Here is a 22320-nt window from a genome sequence, read left to right as displayed (position 1 = left end):
CTGGAAAGGGATGTTTCTGTTGGTTGTGTTCATCTCGTCTTACTAATATTGGGTAAAACATCAACAATATTACAGCTGTAGGACCATCTGTCCTGCACACTCTAAAGGTGGTCTATTTCGTGATATTTTGTGTGAATCAAGAAGAAAAAACATGAATCCCAATTTAAAATTGGATTTATCATACACCTGTTTAGCAAGTTGCATTGAATTGAAAATATTCACATTACCAATATCAACTATATTGATTAAAGACAAAAAGTCTTTCAGGAACTCAGATTTATGAAACTTGAAAATTTTGAAATTTGTTCAATTTGCCTTTTTATAGATTTCAATAAAAAAGAAGGTTTAACATATATATTAAAAAAAAGATTTGAAAGAAGACAAAAAAAGCATTCTCAAAGTCTGAGTTGCTCTTCCTCAAAGGAAAAAGCACTTAATTTAAAATTGTACAGCGTTCTGCATAAATCCCCAAATATCAGAGCACCTCCTGAGGTCAACAACAAATCTTGGGCCTCATGTTAATGGCAGATGTGGCGGCAGATTACTTTGTGGTGTCTCAGAAAAAAATGTTCAAGCCTTGAGCTCAGAAGTACAGCACACATCAGAATAACATGTCTCTTTGTCCTCAAGTCCTCATGCAATCTCTTAGTGTTTCACAGCATGGATCTTTGATGTTAAAATTGCTGTGATCTACGGTTGTCATGACTCTATGATGCATTGAGAATGAACTAAAAAAGCCCATCAGACACAGTTTAACAAACACTAATCACAATTTGATCTATTTTTACAACACAAAGTCAATCATTTCTGATTTCCACAGACTAATGCTGTATGAAATTAGACCGTGGTCCACTGGGTGAATGCATCTATATCGACTGAAACAAACTTCTAACCACACTTGTCACTGGTCTTCTCTGGGGAAAGTGAAAAGCTGCGGCTTGTCTCCACCCTGATTGCAAACCATTGTGAACTCTTGGACAAACCCTCTAAACACTCAAATTAACTGGCACCACTGAGTGGCTCCTGAATACGATGCGTACAAGTATTTATATGCTAAATATATTAAATAATTTTGAATTTTATTATTTGCAAAAAGGTTTAGTAATTTGTAATAATTTATTCTGAAATCCCGAGGGAAAGTTGACTGCAATGATCTATTCCTTCAGTATTTGTTAAAGCTCCATATTTCACTTCAAACCAGTAAACCTGTTGTGGTGATAGTGGTGGCGGGGCGAAATGCCGGGTGTGAGTATATGACATATTAAATTCACCTTTGTCCTCCCAAGATGAATCTACCCTAGGCTTTATTCTTTCTTTCTAACTTCAGCCTTGTCCATTAGGACCAAGATGGTGAACTGACAACCACCAGACCAGGTATGTAATAATCCCTAGAGGGGAGGTGATAAAGCTCCATGATCTGGTAGCTTAGTGTGATCTCTAACAACATGGATGGATTTCACTCCATCACTATCCCTTGAGCTGAGTCGAGTTGTGTTGCATTGAGCTGAATTGTATGCAGTTGAGCAGTGTGGGTGTGCCTTGAACTGAGAACAGTGGTCTAAGAGCCAGGCACCCAAGGAGGATGTTCTCAATTGGGGGAATCTAATCTTTCCCAGCAGGGATTCAAGCAGCTCTATAAGTGTATGAATGGAGATAATATCTCTATAATGAGGCCTGTTTTGTACCATCAACGTCTTCAAAAGGGTCTGAAACCCGACCCCCTCTCTGGCACTGACAATCCCTCACTATTAGCTTCGTATTATTAATTGTTTTGACTTCCTCTGAAATACTTACCTCGTTCATCTTATAGTTTTGTTTTAGCTTGACTTTTTTTGTTTGTGGAATTAAGAGTTGGGAATTTTCAGCTTTCCTTGTTTCAGCTTATAATCTTTTAAAATAAAGATCTTTTTTCTTTTAACTGTGGTGTGTTGAAATACACAAATTACAAATTACACAAAGTACTCTGAGGAAATTACCTCACACATAATATTAACAAAGACTATTTTCTTTTGATTTCAGCACCTGTAGCCAATTGAAGCAAATTGAACAGGTTCTGGTTGAGACCCGACACAGACGTGTTTGATAGCTATGTGCTCAGCATGGCTGATAGAAATGCAAACACAGTTAAAGGGAACAACTACAACTCAGCCTGAGTGCGGACATTTCCATATGCGGCTTCAAGATCATTTTCAGCAACGTTTTGATATCATGTCTATTTGAAATTGTAGGGTGTTTGAAGATTAAAGGATGTCAGTGCAAAAGATAGAAGAAAAACCTTTTTTTTTTTTTTTTTTTTTACTTTTTGCTGATTTGACATTTCATTACTGTTCTTATCAAAATGTAGGTTGTGCTGTTGCCTGCAGGTACAATAACAAAAAAAAAGAGATTTCATCATTAGAATGAACGTTTGTAAGATGCAATATTCTTTTTCATTTCTCCACTAAGATGCAATCAAACATAGTCACAAGAAGTAGCTTATGGCATTTGAAGTGACTCACTAATTAGATCCAGCCTAAAATGCATGTGTGGGAAAACCCACTCACAGCGTATGAGTCAGAACAATCCAGTAAAGGCTGGTGCCGTCTGTAATTGACGGTAATGGACATGAGTGAAGTGACGAGTAGCATCCTTGGTGATATTTGCTCTACATGGATTATAAATGTACTGGAGACTTGTTTTAAAAGTTTGCTTTAATTAGATGCTATATATTACCACACATTAAACTGCAACTGTAACTCTTTGTCACCTAAGATCATACAATTGCTGAGACTCACATGGAAGACTCCTAGGAGGCCTTTTTTTTTTATCTTCACAGGACATGGTCCTAATTCCATGTAAGTAGTTCAGCACACACACACAAGGAGCTCACACGCACTCACTAGCACATGCCGAAGGCATTTAGCCATACATGCATATCACAGAGAAGTATCTCCATCAAGTTTTCCTGGCCAGGTGAAGCACTTTCAAAAACAGCCCTCTCTCTCCATCTGTTAAACAAATAGGGAGCCCCTACAAAGGTGTGCAAAAGAATCCACATGATCAAAGTATACCAGAATGGCAGCCTTGTCCTGGCCAGGCCATTATCAGGCCCCATGAATGCCTGTCTTCGCCTCTTTTGTCGGTTGGGGCATTGACAGTCACTCACCCGGCAATGACTGTCACACCAGCGCAAAGAGCCAGCCGCCGACAGGGGCCAACCACATCAAACGAGGCTGTCAAGGGGCCCTGCTCGTGAACTGTGGCAACAAACACCTCCTGATCCTCACCTACAGCCCAGCAGCAGACACCTACTGCTATGCTCTCAGCCACGGCCTCCAGTGAGAAAAGATGTACTGCCTGGACATAATTTCCCCCGTGCCTCTCTCTCTCTCTCTCTCTCTCTCTCAGTCAAGTAGTCCTTGTGTTAACCTCCGGCCTGCTGAGACACAAAAGGCTGCTAAAGTGTTTAAGAATGCTTTATGGACATATGACAAGGGGCTCAGGCTACAAGGGGTCAGAAAGTATACAGGATGTGAATAAGATAAATTCAGGTCAACTTTCAATTTGAAGTCATTGTGAAATAAAAGCAAATCATTTTCAATAGACTTCAATCTGCACTTTGGTCAAGTCAGCAGGAGTTAAACTACCACAATTAACCAATAGATTAAGCTCATGGTGATTATTGTAATTTAATATACACTTGAATTCCTTAGTAAAGATAATAGGTTATGATGAAAAAAAAACCCACAGCTGTTTAATATTGGAGACTTGAAATATTCTGATGGTCATTTTACATTAATGGAATAATTTATTCTTATAAAATATATTTGTAAAATGTATCAGATTTACAAACACGATTTTGAGAGTAGATCTGCAATTATGTGAGCAGAAGTACAGCATGAAAGTAAATTATTGGACATTTTGTCGAATGATTTGACATTTTGTTGTGACATATATGAACAGGCCTTAAAAAGCGATGTAGTTGTAACTATTTTTTGAATAAATGTAGTTTACCTATATGTTGCAGATACAGACCCTTTGAGTTGTATTTCTGTTGGCGACACAAAAGCAAACGTATAAGAACAACATATCGCTACTTGTTTAGATCAACTCACTGTCCGTTTGGTCTCCAGTTTGACCTCCAGTCCCAGTTTGATTGACTGGGGTGACAGTGCCACCTGTAGGCCGACAGTACTTATGGTAAACTGCACAGTAACGTCCTACATCTCCACCCCCACCAACCCCTGTTAAATAAGGGGGAAATATATTCAAGGAATCAATATTTTTTTACGTTTTATTTGATTTTATTAATTTCCCAGATTTGACTAACTTTGAAAAATAAATTAAAAATAATGTTGGTTTATATGAGGGGGATTGTGATACAGTGGTCAGCACTGTCAGTTTGCAACATGAACTATGTTTGATTCCTGGTTGGAGTTGTAGGTTTTTATTTGCCTCCATTATTTTCCCCTCCATGTACTTAAACTTCCTTCCACAGTGTTAGTCACAATAGACTTTACCCTCTGTAACCTAGACTTTGATAGAGAGGCTGGTTGAGATGGGAAACAATGAAATACACATATTTTGTTACTATTTGTATACATATTAGTCAGGTATCAGAGTATTATTTTTTTCTGTGGAGTATTTGCTCTTTACCAATTTTGATTATGCATGGCAATTTAGAGGGCACACAGTGGAGCAGTGGTTGGTACTCTTGCCTCACAGTTCAAATCCAGGCTGGCCTATCTCTTTGGAGTCTGCATGTTTTTGCTGGGTACTCCCAGAGTCTGCATGTCTGCAAGCATTTCCTCCCACAGTCCAAAAACGTGCATTTGATTTTAATTGGTGACTGTACATTACCCCCGTGTGTGTGTTTGTCCTGTGATGGACTGGTGACCTGTCCAGGGATGGACCCTAGACAGATCACAGGTCACCCATAGTTAGCTGGGACTGGCTCTAGTGCACTGGGCAAAGCATTATAGAAGATAGATGAACATTTACAGGTGTTAATTTTAATATTGCTTACAATTGTCTGAACTATTTTAATTACAATTTCCACCACTGTACTTCATAATTGACAGTTTTTAATAGTCCTCATTACAATTTTGCAGAATTGAGTTTTACTTAACACTTTTTTATGACAAACAAAAGGCCTAATAAATGCATTTTTTTTTTTCAAATAGAACCTACTTGTCTTATTACAGCAATCTATTTCATTTAAAACTATGATCTGTCTAGAAATAACAGAGCAGGTTGCGCCGGTGAAAAACTAGTACAGAACTTTTACTTTCTTACTTTTACTTATGTGAAGGAAGTTTAGTTTTCTTTGTAGGTGTTCATACATTCTCTATGTTCATTTAAGAAAAGCTTTTGTCACATCTAATGCGTTAGTGATTAGCGTCTCAGATAGGTCTATTTTTTTCTGAAGCCACCAAAACAAACATGAAGATATAAAACAGGTATTAAAAGGCTTCAATTTCGTCATTCTGGCTTGAAATGATGAATCGGTTTTTCTGCACTCCTCTCATCAGCCTTTGAGCAGCGATCATCGCTCCACTCGATTAGCCGGGTCTCCTTAAAGATGGCGGCCCACTGTTGAGAAGTAACGCGGTTATTACATGTCAACATGTCACTTCTCAGAGTCGGCGCCTTTGTCAAATGCCTGAACCGACGCCGTTTGCTTGAGAGGTATCCCGTCGGTGTGTCTTTCGGGGACCTCTGTCAGATCTGCGTGTCGGCGAGGAAATGCGCAGTGAGACGAATCTCAGGTGAGCAGGGACGGGATGCCTCAATGTGATGGGACAAGTTAGCAGAGTTTCGTCGAGCTCAAGATACTTTTCCAAACACCCCGTGGAATCTTCCGAGGACACTTAGTTTGGTTTACTCCGTTTACATCTGGGCAGAGATGATTTGTGACTGAATTTGTGGGTTTTGATTTAGTGTGTTTTGATGCTAGACCTAAGTGACTGGACCACCTTGACTCATTTGTTGACCGTCCTCTCTTCCATTGTTTCTCAGCCCGTTTTTTTTTCTTGAGAGACATTTTACCATAATAAACCCAGGCGACCCCTCGTCACACCTCGTACAATTACAAAAAAAATATATAGGATAGAAATACAGGATGTTTGTTATACTCTGTATGATTATGCTTTGTTTTTGTGTTAGTTTTTTCTGAGGCTAAACTCTGGGTTTACACACCGTCTTAAGAAGATTGGTGATCCTGTGGTCATTCGCCAGTTTGTCAGCACAAAAGATGCATACAGCTCTAACTTTGTCCATTGCTTCAATGAAGCTATATTTTATGTAACTCTTAAAAACGCTTAATTCGTATTTTTAAATATATTTTTTAATAGTTGATAGACATTTATCAGGGCACAGATCCCATGTAATTTCTTGCACAAGAGAAAGCTACCCCTCAGCATTGAGTGTTTTAATTTGTTATTTCTACTGTCCATAGACACGAAACCCTTTAAAGGGGACATATCATGCTAAATCCACTTTTTTAGCCCTTAAATGCATTTTGGTGTATATTTAGAGTGTTTAGAAGTACAGAAAAGTTCAAAGTAGTCTCTTCAGGTGCTCCGTTGATATCTTTATATTCTGTTTTGGTCATATTTTGCGATCGGTTTCGATTTTTCTATTCTCTATTACGTTTTTTGAACAATGACGTCACAGTATTCTCAGCGGAACTGCCAAATTAGGACATCAACGTTTCGAGCAATCCGCCATTTTTGTTTCTCGCTGCGATTTTGTAGTCCAACCGAAGTTACGAGAGGATAAGTGGAAATGTTCGGTTGTTGGATGTAGTCACCCACAAGCTTCGTTACACCGTCTCCCAGCATCAGAACCTTTTCCAAGTGCCTGGTTGAGTTTTATTTTTCACAGAAATGTACCCACATCTGTGGGTAAGGTCATTTTTGTGTGCGCGAATCACTTTAAGGACGACTGCTTCAGCAACCTCCGCCAGTATAAAGAAGGATTTGCCGAAAGACTTCGTCTGATTGAGCGGTCAGTTCCTTCTATCTATGGAGACGACGAACAGAGCACTTCGGTAAGCTGTATATAACGCTAAAAAGTGTGATGATAAGACGTCCCTGTCATTGTTTTGTTAGCATTAGCAGTTGCACCGTCTTCATATGTTAGCGCTGTGTGCTCGTTTTAGATTAGAATGTAACTTCTGTGTTAAATAGTCGTTGTAATACAGGCAGTATTGTAGTAGTGGGCATGGATGGAGAAGTTAGTGTAAATATAGTAACACACCATTGCGTTACATCCATATGAAGACGTTGTTCTGAAGGTGCATCATCGTCATTTTCATCTGGCTCCGCCGGGTCCGACTCTGGCTCCAACATGTATGGCTGGATGGACAAATCTTCCGTTGTTGACATTTTGTAAATAATGTGTGAATATAAAGTTTCTGCGCCGCTAGATAATTGTATCTGTTCTATCAAACTACAAAGATGGCCGAACAGGGTGACGTTGAACCGAGTGTGACCTCTGCAACCTGGAGAGGAGGAGGGGTATGAAGTGTGTCATTTGCATTTGAAGAGACCGCCCCAAAACGAGTTGCTCTCAGAAGCGCATCAGAAAAGGGGTTGAAAAGGGGCCTGTGGAGCTATAATAATGAGGAATTCAGACCCAAGCATTGCAGTTTCGCGTTGTATAGACCACAACTGTATGATTTATATGTAAAAAGGAAGGATTTAAAAGCATGATATGTCTCCTTTAATGCACCAATGTGATTACCATTGCTGATTGCTGATTGAAATAAATCCGAACTGAGAGAAAAGCTCAGCCTAAACCTCTGATTATTTACGGAGTACGATCAAAGTAGTGGCATGGTATGTCAGGGTGGTTATCTGCTCTCTTAATATTTTAGGGTAATTCCTATCTGTTTACTTGTTGTTTGTTTCAGAGACACCTGTGCGCCTGCAAAGAAGAAATGTTTCATTTGTTCTTCCAAAGAAAGAAGACGCAAAGAAACGTGTACTGGAGCAGTCTCAGTTGTTGGACGGTATGGCTCGATTTGTAAATGGCGATTCGCTTCCTTTTAATTGAGACCTTTTTGCTTTTATTCTGTGAGATGCTACACAGTAAAACCTCAAAAACCTACCAGGTATATTGATCTAATAACTAAATATTTGTGCAGTTTCTGGTCAAAATTATCTCCTTAACTCAAGACATTTGTTTTTGTTGTAAAACCTGTTTTTAGTCTTTAGACTTTCACTGTATCTGTGAAGGCACCATGTGGAAAACATTAAATGATTGAATACATCTCCCTCCATGAAGTATCACTGGTGAGGTCATTGTGTCTCATAGTGGAAAAATATTTTGACTTGAAACTGTACAAATATAGTAGAATGTTTTTGCAAGACTCATGAGACTTATGCATTTCTATCAGTCTTGAAATATACCTGATGCACCTTTTTTGTTTTATTTGGGTTTTTTTTTGCACACATTTAATACCTTTCAAATCTCTTCTTAGTTCTTAAGGCCCGGATCCAGCAACTCCAATCTGACATCGTTCTAGATGTCCAACATGCAAAAGTGCAGTTTGTCAAAGCTCCATCCCACGGAAAGGGTGTCCCCTCTGGGAGGGTTCCCAGAAGTCCACCCCACGAGAAAACAGACATTCCTCAATCTGGACAGACTGTACCTAAAGGAACCTCTAAATCTCAGACCAGCCGCTGGATGGAAAAATTATCTCAGGAGGAGAAAAACAAGCTCAAGAGACAGCAGCACATTCAGCAGAAAAGACAGAAAACTGTTAGAAATAAACCCACTGAAACACCTAAAGGAACCATTAGTGGCCTCATGCCTTCTGGCACAACACATAAAACAATATCGACAGCTGTTAAAAAGGACAGATCTCAGCAAACAAAACTGCCAGACAAAATCCGTGCTGCAGTTTCTTCACCAGTCACAGCAGCTGCGGCAGCAGGACCAGCATCTGCAGCACGTAAAGTGTCCAACCAGAAGCGAAAAGACTCCAAGCGTGTTGTCACTGAAGATGAACAGGCTGCCATTGAGTCCCAGGAGAGGGCAAACGAGCTGGCCGAGGTGGAGGAGCTACAAAAGAGGCTCAATCTGCGAGTCAGAGACTGCACTTCTTCAAGTAACCCAGAGCACCTGCAGGACGGCAGCGAGGCAGTTGCGTGCGGAGACATCCAGCTCAGCATTTGCTCTTACCTCGAAGCGTGCGTCTTTGCGGGGGACGTCGACCGAGCGCATCGTTTCCTCCTCAGTCAGCATAGAGCGATGAGCCGACGAAAACTCCTGAACACGGGGGTGTATAACATCATGATGAGAGTGTGGGCCAAGAAGGTGAGTCCAGAGACGGAGAAACTCGCAGTGAAAGGAATTTGAAGTCGTAGCATGGGAGATTTTGGCTTTTAACACCTAAATAAAAAAACAACCAACATGCAAAGAATATGTGTGGCATTAGGACATTTTCTTTTCAGCTGATTTTATTTTGGAACTGAACTGAGGTGTACTTTTCATTGATATTTATCTGATACCTTTAGATGAATAAGGTTTATAGATTATATTCCTTTGACTTTTTGAGCTTAAAATAACAGCAAGCCTGCTTCAATGTACATTGACCAAAGTAGATACTGACTCAGAATTTTCCATTACTAACTTAATTGTGTAGATTGGTGGATTTTTTTGTTTTGCTTTGTGTCTTTTGTAACCCAACATGTCGAACTTACTTTCACGATGGAGGTATGGCAAATATTTAGTCGCACATTCTATTGTCTCTCGCTAGTTCGCTGGTCATTCGGCCTGTTGTTTTTGATCAATTCTTATCTTTGGTTAGTGATTTAGTTGCATTTAATGTTCAGTCTGGTGTTTGGATAATAGCGTGGGCAGCTTAATTATCACTGAAACAAAAAATGACTTTTATCTAGTCTTTTTCATTTCATGAAGCTTAACTGAAGTGCACTGGCGTGCCGAAGGGTAAATGTAACTGAGGTTCATGTGTTTTCCTTGTGCTTCCGTCTTTTCAGGGCACATTAAACAACATTGGCCGCATCTTTATTCTGCTGGAAGAGGCTGGTCTGAAACCAAATGTGGGATCCTATGCTGCTGCGCTGGAGTGCATGGGCCGCAATCCAAACTGCTCCCCAAAAGTCATTTCTAGGTACACACACACACACACACACACACACACACACACACACACACACACACACACACACACACACACACACACCCACAGTTGTTCAATAAAGCATAGGTTTCAGATTAAAAAAAAGTAGAATGGACAATTCAGAGAATAACCAGCAGGGGTCATGCTGTGCTCATGGTTTTCATGGGTTCGTTACCACTTTCTTTCTGTTTCTTTCTAATACTAAAAGCCATGACTGTCTAAGGTTTATGATCTGGAATTAGTGTCAACCAGGTGGCCATATTGCTACTTGCTAAATCTTAAACTAAGTACTTGTATTGTGCACAACAGCACTTTAGGAGACATTGAAACATTGCACCGGTTTCCATTGACTAATTGTATTTAGGAATGAGTCCCCCTGGCGTCACAACTAGTTCAGTCTTGATCTTGAGTGTGTGGGACCTGGGTTGAATCCCAGTTTTGGTCTGGAAGGGGCATTCATCATATTTACTAGCCATGTCTGCAGTGCAATTTGGGAGGATTTGTAGGACTTACAGTGGCAACTCCTATTAAACAAAAAGAAAAAGGGAATAGACACTCTGAGTAGCATGTAGGAATGTGTGAGATTTGGGCACTCAGTCTTTGTTTACTTGGGCTTGTCTTGTCTTAAATACATGCTTTTTAGTATATCCTCACTCTTTAAGACACATTAGATATTATGTTGACTTAGAGGCGATCAAGATTTGAACACACTTATGTGTCAATGTGATGTATTAAAATAACTTATTTTGCAAATAGGATCACAATATACTTGAGTTAAAAATGTGAAAAATAAACCACCTTGGCATTATCCTCTCATGTGTAAGAGATTTGACTCTATATTAACCTACAAGCTTCTGTTCCAGGTGTTTTTGTGGTTTTTTTTTACTGTCTCTACCCCATGTCAAAGAATTGAGGAGGACATTAGCTCAGCCAGAAGATGCTTCTCCCTCATAATGCTTTAAATCGAAAACTGCCTTTATTACAACTACTTTTTTGGTTACATTAAATTCCCATTGCTGAGAGACGGCCAATTAGTTTTCTTTACTACTTTTGTCATATGGAGATTATTGAGCACGATGAGTTTATATCGTCCCATTGAGAGTTTGAGATGTTGTAATTGATTGTTTTTCCTTCATAGTTTGTTCAGCTCTGGAATGAGACATTATAGCTGAATTATCTTTTGTGTCATTTGAGAATAAAGGAAATCTTTGTGTCTCTCCTGTATGACACTGACAGCTTATTCCCAAAAGCTGCACCTAATTTCCTTAATACCCATGTCCCTGCCGCTGATATGGTTTCCATGGAAACCATGCTTGACTGTTTCTTTTTTTTTTTTTTTTTACTTTCTAATACAGTGAAAATCTCTCTACTACTTAGGGCTGCTTTTACAATGCCACTTAAAACTGGTTTTGGTTGTGGCGACATGCTGACACAGTGTTAATGAGGTTGGCTTAGATTAATTGCATTTTTACAAGGTGCAGCAGTTAAACTGACATGTATTGTGATTTATTTATTTTATTATTATTTTTTTTTTTCAACTTTGCAACTTTTCTTTTGAAGGACAACCTTGACAGTTTGTAGCCCAGTTTTTGGTCTCAGCGGTAACTGGGTCATTATCCAGTGAAAATCACTGCTCAGTAATATTAATTAACTTACTTGATTGATTGCATGACATTTAACACACACAAAGCCGCCCGGGCACAGTTTCGGGACAAGGCTACATGTGCCACACTGCTTGTGCCTCTATGGCAGCAGTAGATTTAAAAGACACTGGACTGGCCCGCTGCCCAGACAGTGGCTGGACTCATATTAGATTATTTCTGCAGTAATGCCTGACATTAGTCTTGAGTTATTATAGCAGAAAAACAACAGGACGCTGCAGTAGACTGTTCCACTCACCTTAATGCATGTTGACAACCCAGACCCTGGAGAACGTGTTTTTATAAGATGCATTTACCCTCTTTTACATTGGCGAGCTTCAGTCTGCTTTAGAATCTATTGTGATTTGCTGCAATTGTTCTCATACTTATTTAAAGTCAGGTGAAAAACACGAGTATGTCTCATCTGACTGCATCTCACGATCCATTCATGTCACTGTCGTCTCATATTTGACGGTGCGTTTTGACATCTCCTGTCAGTTTTATTAATACTTCTTCACATGTCTGAAGCAAACTTAACCTTCCCTGTACCTAGTAACAATAATGTGAAATGTTGGAAATACTGTATATATTTGATGAATTATATATACACACATTAATATGTAAAGGTTTAAGAGTAACTTAATTTTATAATTTTGTCATATTTTGTAAATCAATGATCACTGACTTGTTTGTCATTTAAAATGTATAATGTTGAGATCCTTACAGAAATAGATACTTTCAAGACAAGACATATACAACTATTAAAAGAGTTTTATTTTATGTATATGCCAATCACTTTGGTTAACATATGCAGTCTTGAAAGGTATGTACTACACTGCATATTTTAGAATAAAGTCAACCTGTGTAATGTAGAATCATTATATGCAATAATGGAATACGCAATGAGAGCGATGTACTCACTAAATTGAGCTTGTAAGAGATATTCAATTCAATTCAATTCAACTTTATTTGTATAGCACCAAATACTACACAGTCATTTCTAGGTGTTTTTAACAAAGAGAAACCCAACAATCGAATCACATTTAGCAACGCAAAAGCAACTTATTGAATGAGTTTCATGCACTGGCATGCAATTTTTATGTATATCTTTAAATAAAATATCAATATCTACATTGACCTCAAAAATTCCCTTCGAGTTATGCTCTGATACAGTCGAGTGTTTGCCAGTCGTAAAAAATGTCCCAACTCTAAACGGTCGCTTCAACGGAACACTTGACCTTTGACCTCTTTGTTTTGCAAAATAAACTTTATAGGACATATTTGTGCTCATGGGTTGACAAAAGTCTCACAATATGTGTTCCCTTTGAGATAAAAACATTCAGATTCACCTTCAGTTCTCTGAAGCTTTGACTTTCACAGTTCGTTTTCACATCGTGCAAAATAGCCCTCTCTCCCACCATGTGATTGCGGAGTGATAATGTGATTTTCCTCTTGTCACGTCTCGCTTGATGATTTGTTTTTTAGACTATCATGAAAGCTCAGTTGTGTTGTCTGCTGAAACCACACATACAGAAATATACAGACGCATACTTCTTTGGCCCAATGGGGAAGGTGGCAGTACAGGGGGTTGGTGGTAGGTGTCTGGTTGGTGAGTTGGTCACTGTAAGCTGATGCTTACATGAGATGATTGTTCTTTTTTTTTTTTTTTTTTCTTTTGGAAGTCAGTCAGTCATTATTTTATTCTGTTTTCTTACTTTTATTACATCTGTATTTGCCCCTGTTATAAATTCCCTCTTGTAAGTCTGGCTGCACCCTCAATGCTCCAATCTGCTTCTCACTCCCGTGAAAACAGGGATACGCACACAAACGCATGCACTTACCCCTTTAAGTTTTCCCTTTATAAGTCCCATGTCCTCCAGAGCTGTGCGTTCCCGAGAGCCCAGCAGAGCAGTCACCAGGCTGATTATGCGCTATCTTTCAACCTCTCTGCCCTCTTTGTTCCTCTGGACCACACTGCCTGTGCCCAGACTAATCCCGTCTTTGTTCAAGGCTCTCTCTCATTTACTCAGACCAAAATTGCACGTTGCATCACAAGAGACCCACAGGCAAGAATGAAAAAGTCTCAAGAGTTTGACCTCTTATGGCTTACTTCACAAATATTTCCAAAGATAATTCCAAGCATCGACAAAAATGGTAAACAATGTCGCTACTGTGCCTCATTTGTTTTACTCTGTGAAGTGCAGACCCAGTGCACATCTTGTTAGAATGAGGAGGTGAAACCTGCTGAGCCAGGATTTTCTCCAGTTGCCAATTAGCATGCTGTTATTTATAATTGTCTTCAGTAAAAGCTTGGGTGAAACGGGGCTCGGCTATCCCCCTGTGATTGATGACAAATGGGTTTTCCTCACCACGGTCTTTTTGCTCTGTCGTGATTGTCTAATCATGACCTCTAGGGGGCAGTGTACCCAAACAAGGTTGGTGTGTAGGGTGCAGTATAGATTGTGAAAGGAACATAGTAAAAACAAATTTTATTGTCCCCCAATCCCAGAATACACATCATTTGCATTAATTCTGATATCCAGTTCAGTCAACAGAATTTATTGAAAGACAATGATACATATTTATCCTTTAGTTTCTGATCTTCGTGTACTTCTTGTGTAATATTTGGCTTTATAAACCTTGTATGAAAATTATCTGTGAACATTTACATACAGTAAATATGTGTCAGTTTAACCTCTAAATGCTACTACCCACTAAAAAATTACATTTAATTTCACGTAATGTGCTTTTTTCCTAACTTTCAATATTAAACTATTGAATCATGGGAGTCTTTAGGTTCCTAATTTGTATTCCAGAGACCCGGTCACAGATTGGCATCATCTGCATTTTGCAGTCCAGTCAGGATAGTAAGCTCTCTTGTGGAGATCTCTAGGAGATTCTATTCAAATAAAAATTTCACTGATGTCGTCAGTCGCCATCTGCCTCTGGATCAAACTCATGCTTCGACTCTTACAGACGGCGTGTCCATGCAAATAGTTAAATTGATATTCTGTAACTGTCTGTCAGGGTAGGGGAGACATATGAAATGACCCTACAGACCAGTCAGCTTTTTTTCCATTTTTAATTTTTTTTTAAAGCTGAATTAATCTGGGATACAATGAGTCGTGATGATCTTAGTCTCATTCTCGTAACAGGCAGGTCAGAAGATTATGAACTCCCGCTTTATGATCAGACTACAAGGCCAGATCCATTACAGTGACTATAATCTCCCACGTAGAGAAAAAGTTCCTCTGATGGGCTTGTTTTTAGTCTGGCCTTCTGAGCATTCTACGGTTAGTCTAATGGAAAATGAAATCATATAATAACTTTCTGATACTACTTACAAGGTCCCCCCCCCCCCCCCCCCCTTAATCTCTTCTCTTCATCTGTATATATACTATAGGTAATTCAATGGCTCATCACTATATCCGATAAGCATAATCACTTTATCCAGGTTTGCAGGTTCACCTTTAATAACCCAAGTTCATTTCAACCTCAGCATTACGAGTGTGTAATATTTGCAGGTGTGTTGAATTAAACTCATTGTTGTCAGTTTGAACCACATAAATGTCTTTTTTTTCTTATTCAAAAGAAATGAGAGAAAGAAAAAGAAAAATCACCCTCGTATACAAAGTTTAGATATTTGCCAGCGGCAGAATGCATGTTTGTCAGGTGTAATCTATCTTAAATGTGCAGTATGTAAAAGTTAGGTAAGGCCACTTATATGGGCAATATTAAATCACTACTCAGTTTGGATTCTATTGAGCTGTTCCTGATTTCTGTGACTGTTTAACTTGCTTTTGTTTTCTTTAGCTCTATTTTTTTTAATGTTGTGAACAAAAAGATATGTAGTTCTGTTTTAATCTTCATGGAAGTGAAACACATGATTTTGTTTTCCAACTGTGACGCTATATGACAAATGCAAAACACCTGGCTCAGAGGTTATGCCAACATAGCAAAACTACAAAACGACCAGCAGGTCTGCATGCAAATACTAGTCTGCATTTATGTGTGGAATCAGAAGCCTTGGTCAGAATATAACCCTGTTGCTTTGAGGGAAGGAATTGCTTTAGAGTCCACTCAAAAGCCTGAAACACACACAGTCCTTTATACTCCTCTGAACTGTCCTCCAGAGTGTCAAAATATCTACTTTGCTGTTCATTAAATGTCTATCTGCCAGTAGAGTTCATGAAACAGTTGGTCATAAAGAGGTAGTTTTTCAACTTTTTGTGTTGGATACCTTCATGCTTCCCTTGGCTTCTTTCACACTGTTTACAATCCGTCCACTCACCAGCTGTAAAAGCAGGCGAAGCTGAGCTCTCGAGGTCTGGTCGCTCGCTGTAACTTCCACTGGGACACTCGTGTTGACATGCAGGGCACTTACCCAACGTATATAGAAACGTATCCACATGGTGTGTGAGTCTATTTAACAAACCGGAGAGTGAAATTTACACAAATATTTACAATTAAATAGACCAGAACAGGTCACTGTAATGGCATGTTTACTTTTCTGTGCCCATGGAAATATGGTAATTATTTAGTCGCCGTTTCTTATATTCTAAATAAAATAGCCAGAAATTTCCAAATTCTGAACAGTAATGTAGTGTAATGTGTACCCGTTGATCTCCACAGATCCCTAAAACCAAGTTAAAGGACAATAAAGTCTGGCTCACATGCAGTTTGTCTCTATATCCAGGTGCCTGACCCAGATGAAGGACGACGGCGTGTCTGTGGATGAGCTGTTCAGTCAGTCGGTTTTTCGGCAAGACGAACGGGACATGCTGCTGAGGGCCATACGCATCGTAAAGCCTGACTATCAGCCCAGCCTCAATCTGGACATGAATCAGGGCTCTTCTGTGCTGGTTCAGGACTTCTACACACAGGTACCACAAGATAACTTCACTGTCAAGACACAGCTGATACTGATATCATGTAGTTCATCTACAGTTACGTAGTATTTGACTGTCCTTTGATCTCGAACTGAAGTCAGTGGATGTGACCGTCGGACTGACAGAATCGATACTTTTATTTCAATCAGCATTTTCATTTTTTACTTTAAAATGCTGTATTGTGTCGAGATAACATAAATTATTGAAGTGAGTGCAATTATTGTTTTATTTATAAGGCGGACTGTAGTGTACGTTTTGCTAGTGAAAGCGTCAGAGAGCTTGGGAAAGCTGTCAGAAGGCTCCAGCATGACTACGGAGATTTGATTGTCACCCCTTCACAGCCAGACAGGCACTTGCCTATTTATAGTGCGACAACTCTGCTTTCTAATGGGCCCTCTGCCTTAGTTGCCTCCCTTCCTCTCTCACCTCTCCTCCCTTTTTCCACCTCCGCTCTCCTTGTGGCTCTCATATGATTGATTAACAGCTTTTTCTTTTTTTTTTTTTTCTTTTTGTGCACATGTAGTATTTTTAGTCTTATTCTGTGTACCACATATTTTTGGTGCTCTTTGTCCAGTTGTTGGTCTGTGTGCGTGAGTGCCAGTGTGATGAGATGGTAGCAATCAGGCAATCAGCTGGTGATACATTTTTTTTATCAGGAGTGTACATATGTGAAACTATGCCACCTGGTGATGGATGAAACAGGGCAAATGTGACTGCTTTATTACGGCTCGCTCTGATTGCATTTGTCAAGGTAGTCAGTTGGTTGTTCTGACGATGACTTTGGCTTTTTGGCAGGTTGCAGCAGCCTAAATCCTGTTCAAATAACCGGTCCTCTTGATAACGGCATAGCAGACCGGAAAGTCTCGGGAGGATTTTGAGCCAGCGTCAGCCTCAGAAACACAATCTAATTAGAATATTGTTTGTTGGTGTGAGAGGGAATTTTGATGAAGCCGTCGACCGTACAAAATGCAGTTTGATCTTGTTTCACCTTGTCGCTAGAGCTTTTGTTTTTTTGTTTTTTTTTAACTCAACAAACGGGCCTGTAATCGTAGCTGTTTTTGTCAATCTACTTTATTTCCTGCCGAGAACTTCTGCAATCCTATCATCCTCTTCAAACTTTCATCTTTATACTATTGAAAAGTTTGAAGAATCAAAAGCAAACACATCCTCAAATTGTGGGTTTTTAGGTGCGCGTTCCTCGCATTTTATGAAGTAGTGCCGTAAAAATCACACTGCTGCACTTTAGCATTGTGGAGCAGGGCCATTTTCCTGTCAGGATTCATCTGACGCTGTCGGCTTGGAGCTTTTAAGACTTTCACACCAGCACGATTCAATTGTTATCAGCCAACATCACTTCTGTCTACTTATAATGAGTTAGTGTCTTCAATTATCCTTAAGTTGTAGTACTCTATCATCAGATGTGAGCACTTCAATGTCAATGCCTTGGCTGTCTCAGGTCTGAGTCACAATCTCCCCTGTACGGTTTGGTGTTCATGAGGTAACTCTTGCATCCTGTTCTAGTGAAAATGTACCCATGAAATGTTTGACATTTTACAGCAGTGAAAAATACCTTAAGTCTAATTATTTTCCTGAATTTTGCTAACTTCAGCTAAAGTTATAAAATATGCCAGAAAATATCAATATTTAAAGTTTTGGTAAATAGATTTCACTTGTATAGCACTTTTCCACTCCTTGAGCAGCCATCAAGGTGCTTTACGTCATTAGTCAAATTCACACAGACTATCATACACCAATGGAGGTTTTATACATTTGTAATGACCGGTACAAATTTTTATACATGGAGGGTGCCCTGGGTCAAATTTAACATCTGTTGTGATAGGTTTTAGATCCACATGTGTCAGTCACATCAGCGAAGATGCTGTGAAGACATGACGTATAAAAATGGTATATTCACCGATAAAGCCTTTTGTCTGCTGACAACCAGTCTGAGACATGTTTAGATATCCTACTATGTTTATGGCTTTCTTTAGTATCTTATTAAGCATTAATTCATATTTAAAGCCCATTTTAAAAAGACACCTGCCAGTATCTGTCACTTCAGCTGCTTGTTTCCACACAACAGTAGTTTAAACTGCCTGTTTGGTCAAACAAACGTTCATCACATCAGGCTTCTTCTGGCAGGTTGGGAAAATAAATGTTAAATTTACTGATCCAGCAAATATATGTGCAATGCTTCTGTTCATATAAATTCAGCTGGGTTGATGTTACGTATTACTATATTTAGGAGTCTCATATTAAAGCTCAAATACAATACTTGATCATTTACAACTTTTATTAGTAGTAGTTATAAACAATCGTCTGTTGCCTATTTGGTTATCCATGCTCCAGGGTTTGGTCATCCTCCATTGGGATCAGTGGAGCTTTAAAAACTAGCATTTGGTTAACCAATGTTTACAAGTACTTTGGCAGTGCGGTTTGATTTAGTGCCCACTGTGGGGCTGTATCATGTCAGACTGAGGATAATGAACTCTTTGTTTTGTCTCTGCAGTACTTCCAACATTGAAACTCAGATTAAGTCAGTGTTGCCTGACACGACTTTATAACTTTGGGCTTTTTACTCACTTGTCTGGACAGGCGCTCCGCACATCCTGTCTTAAAGTGATTCTTCCAGGCAAGACTTAGTGTTTTGTTCCAAAAACGTTCAGAAAATGATTATGTTGACTCTTGGCGGGTGTTAAATTGTCTGTAAGCCTTACCAGGTCACTGTTAGAGAAAATAGGCTTCCTATGGCTGTTTTGGTGAGGTTAGCAGATATTGTGTATTTACTGCATGGCCACAAAGAGATGTAATCGTCTATTGTCATGGCTCAGTGACTCGTCAAAGCAAAACATATGATTGCATTGTGGTCTACTTGTATCACGGTTTTTCTGTAATAAAAAGCCCTGGTTTTGTTTTTGATGACACTGTGCCGTAGTGGTTCGCACTGCTGGTTGGTTTGGAGGCCATTTGTTGGATGATGCTCTTCTTTTGACTCGTGTTTTGCTTCTTGGAAACCATACTGAATGACTTGTACTGATGTGAAGCTGGATACTGTTGTCTGAACATCTGTGTTTTTGTAAATGATGGATGGCGTTAGTTTGTTAATATTACGCTGCAGAACAAGGTCACAAACTGTTGAGCCTTTTTAAATGAAAATGAAGAACTGTGTGTCCTTGATTGGATTTTCTTAGTATCACTGGCTCAGTGTTTCTCATGTTTCTGGTGCACCCTGGGAACATTGCTAATGTCTTCTAGACTATAACAAGCAAGAACAATTTACAGTCCTACGGTCAGGTTGGAAGTTAGTTAAAAAGATGTTTGTCCAATGCAAGGTGTTTTTGTTTTTAATTTTTAAATTTCTTTTATAAGTTTACTGCTGTGTAATAGTGAGCATCTCTCTCTTTCTTTCTATCTCCATTGTTATCACTCTTACTGTCTTGTGCTTGTTTGCATGTTTCAGAGGGAAAATCATATCTACCCCAAACTGGACTTCGCTCAGGAGGAGCTCCAGGAGCGTTTTAAGCGTCAGCTCAGTGTGGAGCAGGCCTGCACTGTCACCATCGACTCTGTGGAGACTTCCAAACCTGTCACTGGAAAAATGGAAAGAATTGTAAGAAAACCTAACCGTGGCCTCTGTTTTTATTCAGCTCATTCCACACAACTTTTCTAACAGTGTTTCACTGGCTGAAGGAGATCGAGTTGCTAAAAATCTTTTGTTTTGGGATACATTACCAAAGAAAACCAATAAATAACCAATTTAGATTCATCAGCACAACTCCTTTCATGTTGTAGGTGCTGTTTAAAGCCAGATTAGTTGGAAGTTTTACATTTAGAATATATTTTTGCCTCTTTCTTTACAGACAAAAAACTAAATAATCATCAGAATGGTAGTCAGTGCATTGTTGGATTGTTTATTTTATATTGTTCTGTCCCTCTCCTTCTCCTGACATAGACAAGTACCATCCAGAGACATAGTCTGAAGTCACATGCAGCTGTTTATAAAGCTCAGTAATACAGTTGCCAGTGAGTCCAGTTTTTAAAGTGTTTTATCCAGTCTGAGTCGCATTCTCATTTAATTTTTGATGTTTGACTGACATTTTCTCTCTCACTTTGATAAGCTTTGAACTTACTCACTTGCAGGCTTGACTGGTTAGACGGAGGATCATATTCCTGTGGTGTGCCTTTATTCCAACTCTGGCATTTACAGTCCAGCCTGGCTCGTCTGCCTCTGCAGATGGGCTATGTGGGAAGCGAGCAGGCTGAGAGTCCCTGGTGGTCAGGAAGATCTTACAGACAGGCAGGGCAGAATAATAATGTATTGTAATAGAGGACTCCAGGAAGAATGCAGAGTCCCCTCTCCATCCACAACCCATACAGGAGGTTTCTGTGCCTCTGTCATAACTGAATAAGATTAAAGAGGGAACACTTACACACACCTATGCACAATGTCAGTTTACTGCACCAGAAATGCATGTAATGCTAAAACCTGTCTTGAATAATACATTATTTGATCAACATTCAGCATAATAGATGAAGAAATATACTTCTCAATTTGAAAGCAAAGAACAATCCTGACTTATTGGGCTGTTGAACATGTAGTGAAGTTACAACATTGCAGTCTCCACAATATTACTTGTGTGAAACTGTAGCACTGGAGGTTTTGTTACGATGCTTAAAACTTTCTATGTGCAAGTGTCATTCTGTCCATCAGTTAGTAGCTAAGCTGAAAATCATCTACTTTCATTGCAGATTGAGTTGTGTGTTTACTGAAGTGAAGAAGCATCAAAAAGTGACGAGACAGCTTTAACCCACAGAACATGATGCCCCGTTTGAGTTTCTTAATTCACAGCAAAATAAAATGATGCTGTGAAACAAACAGATTTTGCTGGATTTGAAGAGATTCATGTTCAGTCTGATTTCCATCAATCCAATTATTCCTCTTCTGTATCTTCATTCACCTAATTAGGGTCTTAGTGCTGTGAAATATCTCACAACCAAGTATATACCCTCTCAACCAAACCTGCAGGCAATTTACAGTCACCGAGTAACTTGACAAGCTTGTCTTCAAATTGTGGAAATAAGTTGATGTATCTGGAGTAAATCTACATAATCACTGGGAAAACATGCAATCTCTGCAGAGAAACTCGGTCAAACCCCTCTCTAATGTCTTTATGATAAAAATGAATTTAGCAAGTTTAGCTTTCCATAAAGACTGGAAATATGGCTACTGAAAACGTAGCTTGAGAGTAAGGTTTGTTTTTACCCATTTAAAAAAAACAGAACATAAATTTAATATCGAAATTTTATTTATTTATTTATTTATGATGATAATGTGCTTTTGTAACACCTTTTTTCCAGCTGTCCCTCCATAAGGCAGACAACTGATGTGCCCTATTTTCCCTTATCTCTTTCTTTTTTCTCAGTTCGCTGGAATGAACGTGATGAATGGTTATTATTCATTGATCCATTTTATACATTCAAACACAATTTCCTCTTGTGCCAGTAAGTCTGTGGCCCAGTTGTCTTTTCTCTAAAGGATAGCGTGGTTTCTTCGTGGTGTCATCTCGAGATATCTGGGCCAAACGAGCTTAACCATCGAATGGAATTCATGGTCATGTTGCACAATGATTTGTGTCCAGTGAGAGGTGACCCTGTCTACTGC

The 22320-nt window shown here is 39.2% G+C and overlaps 1 protein-coding gene across 1 annotated transcript in view; it reads left to right on the top strand.

Annotated features, from left to right (window-relative positions):
• Window positions 1–5570: 5570 nt before the first annotated feature.
• polrmt (polymerase (RNA) mitochondrial (DNA directed)) overlaps window positions 5571–22320 on the top strand; it is a 48699-nt gene continuing 31949 nt past the window's right edge. The window contains exons 1-6 of the mRNA XM_080472610.1: window positions 5571–5747; window positions 7895–7993; window positions 8465–9303; window positions 9987–10120; window positions 16466–16652; window positions 20119–20268. Coding sequence (XP_080328736.1) covers window positions 5606–5747; window positions 7895–7993; window positions 8465–9303; window positions 9987–10120; window positions 16466–16652; window positions 20119–20268 — 1551 coding nt within the window. The 5' untranslated portion in view covers window positions 5571–5605. The remainder of the gene's footprint in view (window positions 5748–7894; window positions 7994–8464; window positions 9304–9986; window positions 10121–16465; window positions 16653–20118; window positions 20269–22320) is intronic.

Source organism: Lipophrys pholis (assembly GCF_963383615.2).
Source record: "Lipophrys pholis genome assembly, chromosome: 10".
Lineage (NCBI taxonomy): Eukaryota > Metazoa > Chordata > Actinopteri > Blenniiformes > Blenniidae > Lipophrys > Lipophrys pholis.
Note: the sequence above shows the minus strand (reverse complement) of the source record. Positions and strands in the feature narration are given on the sequence as shown.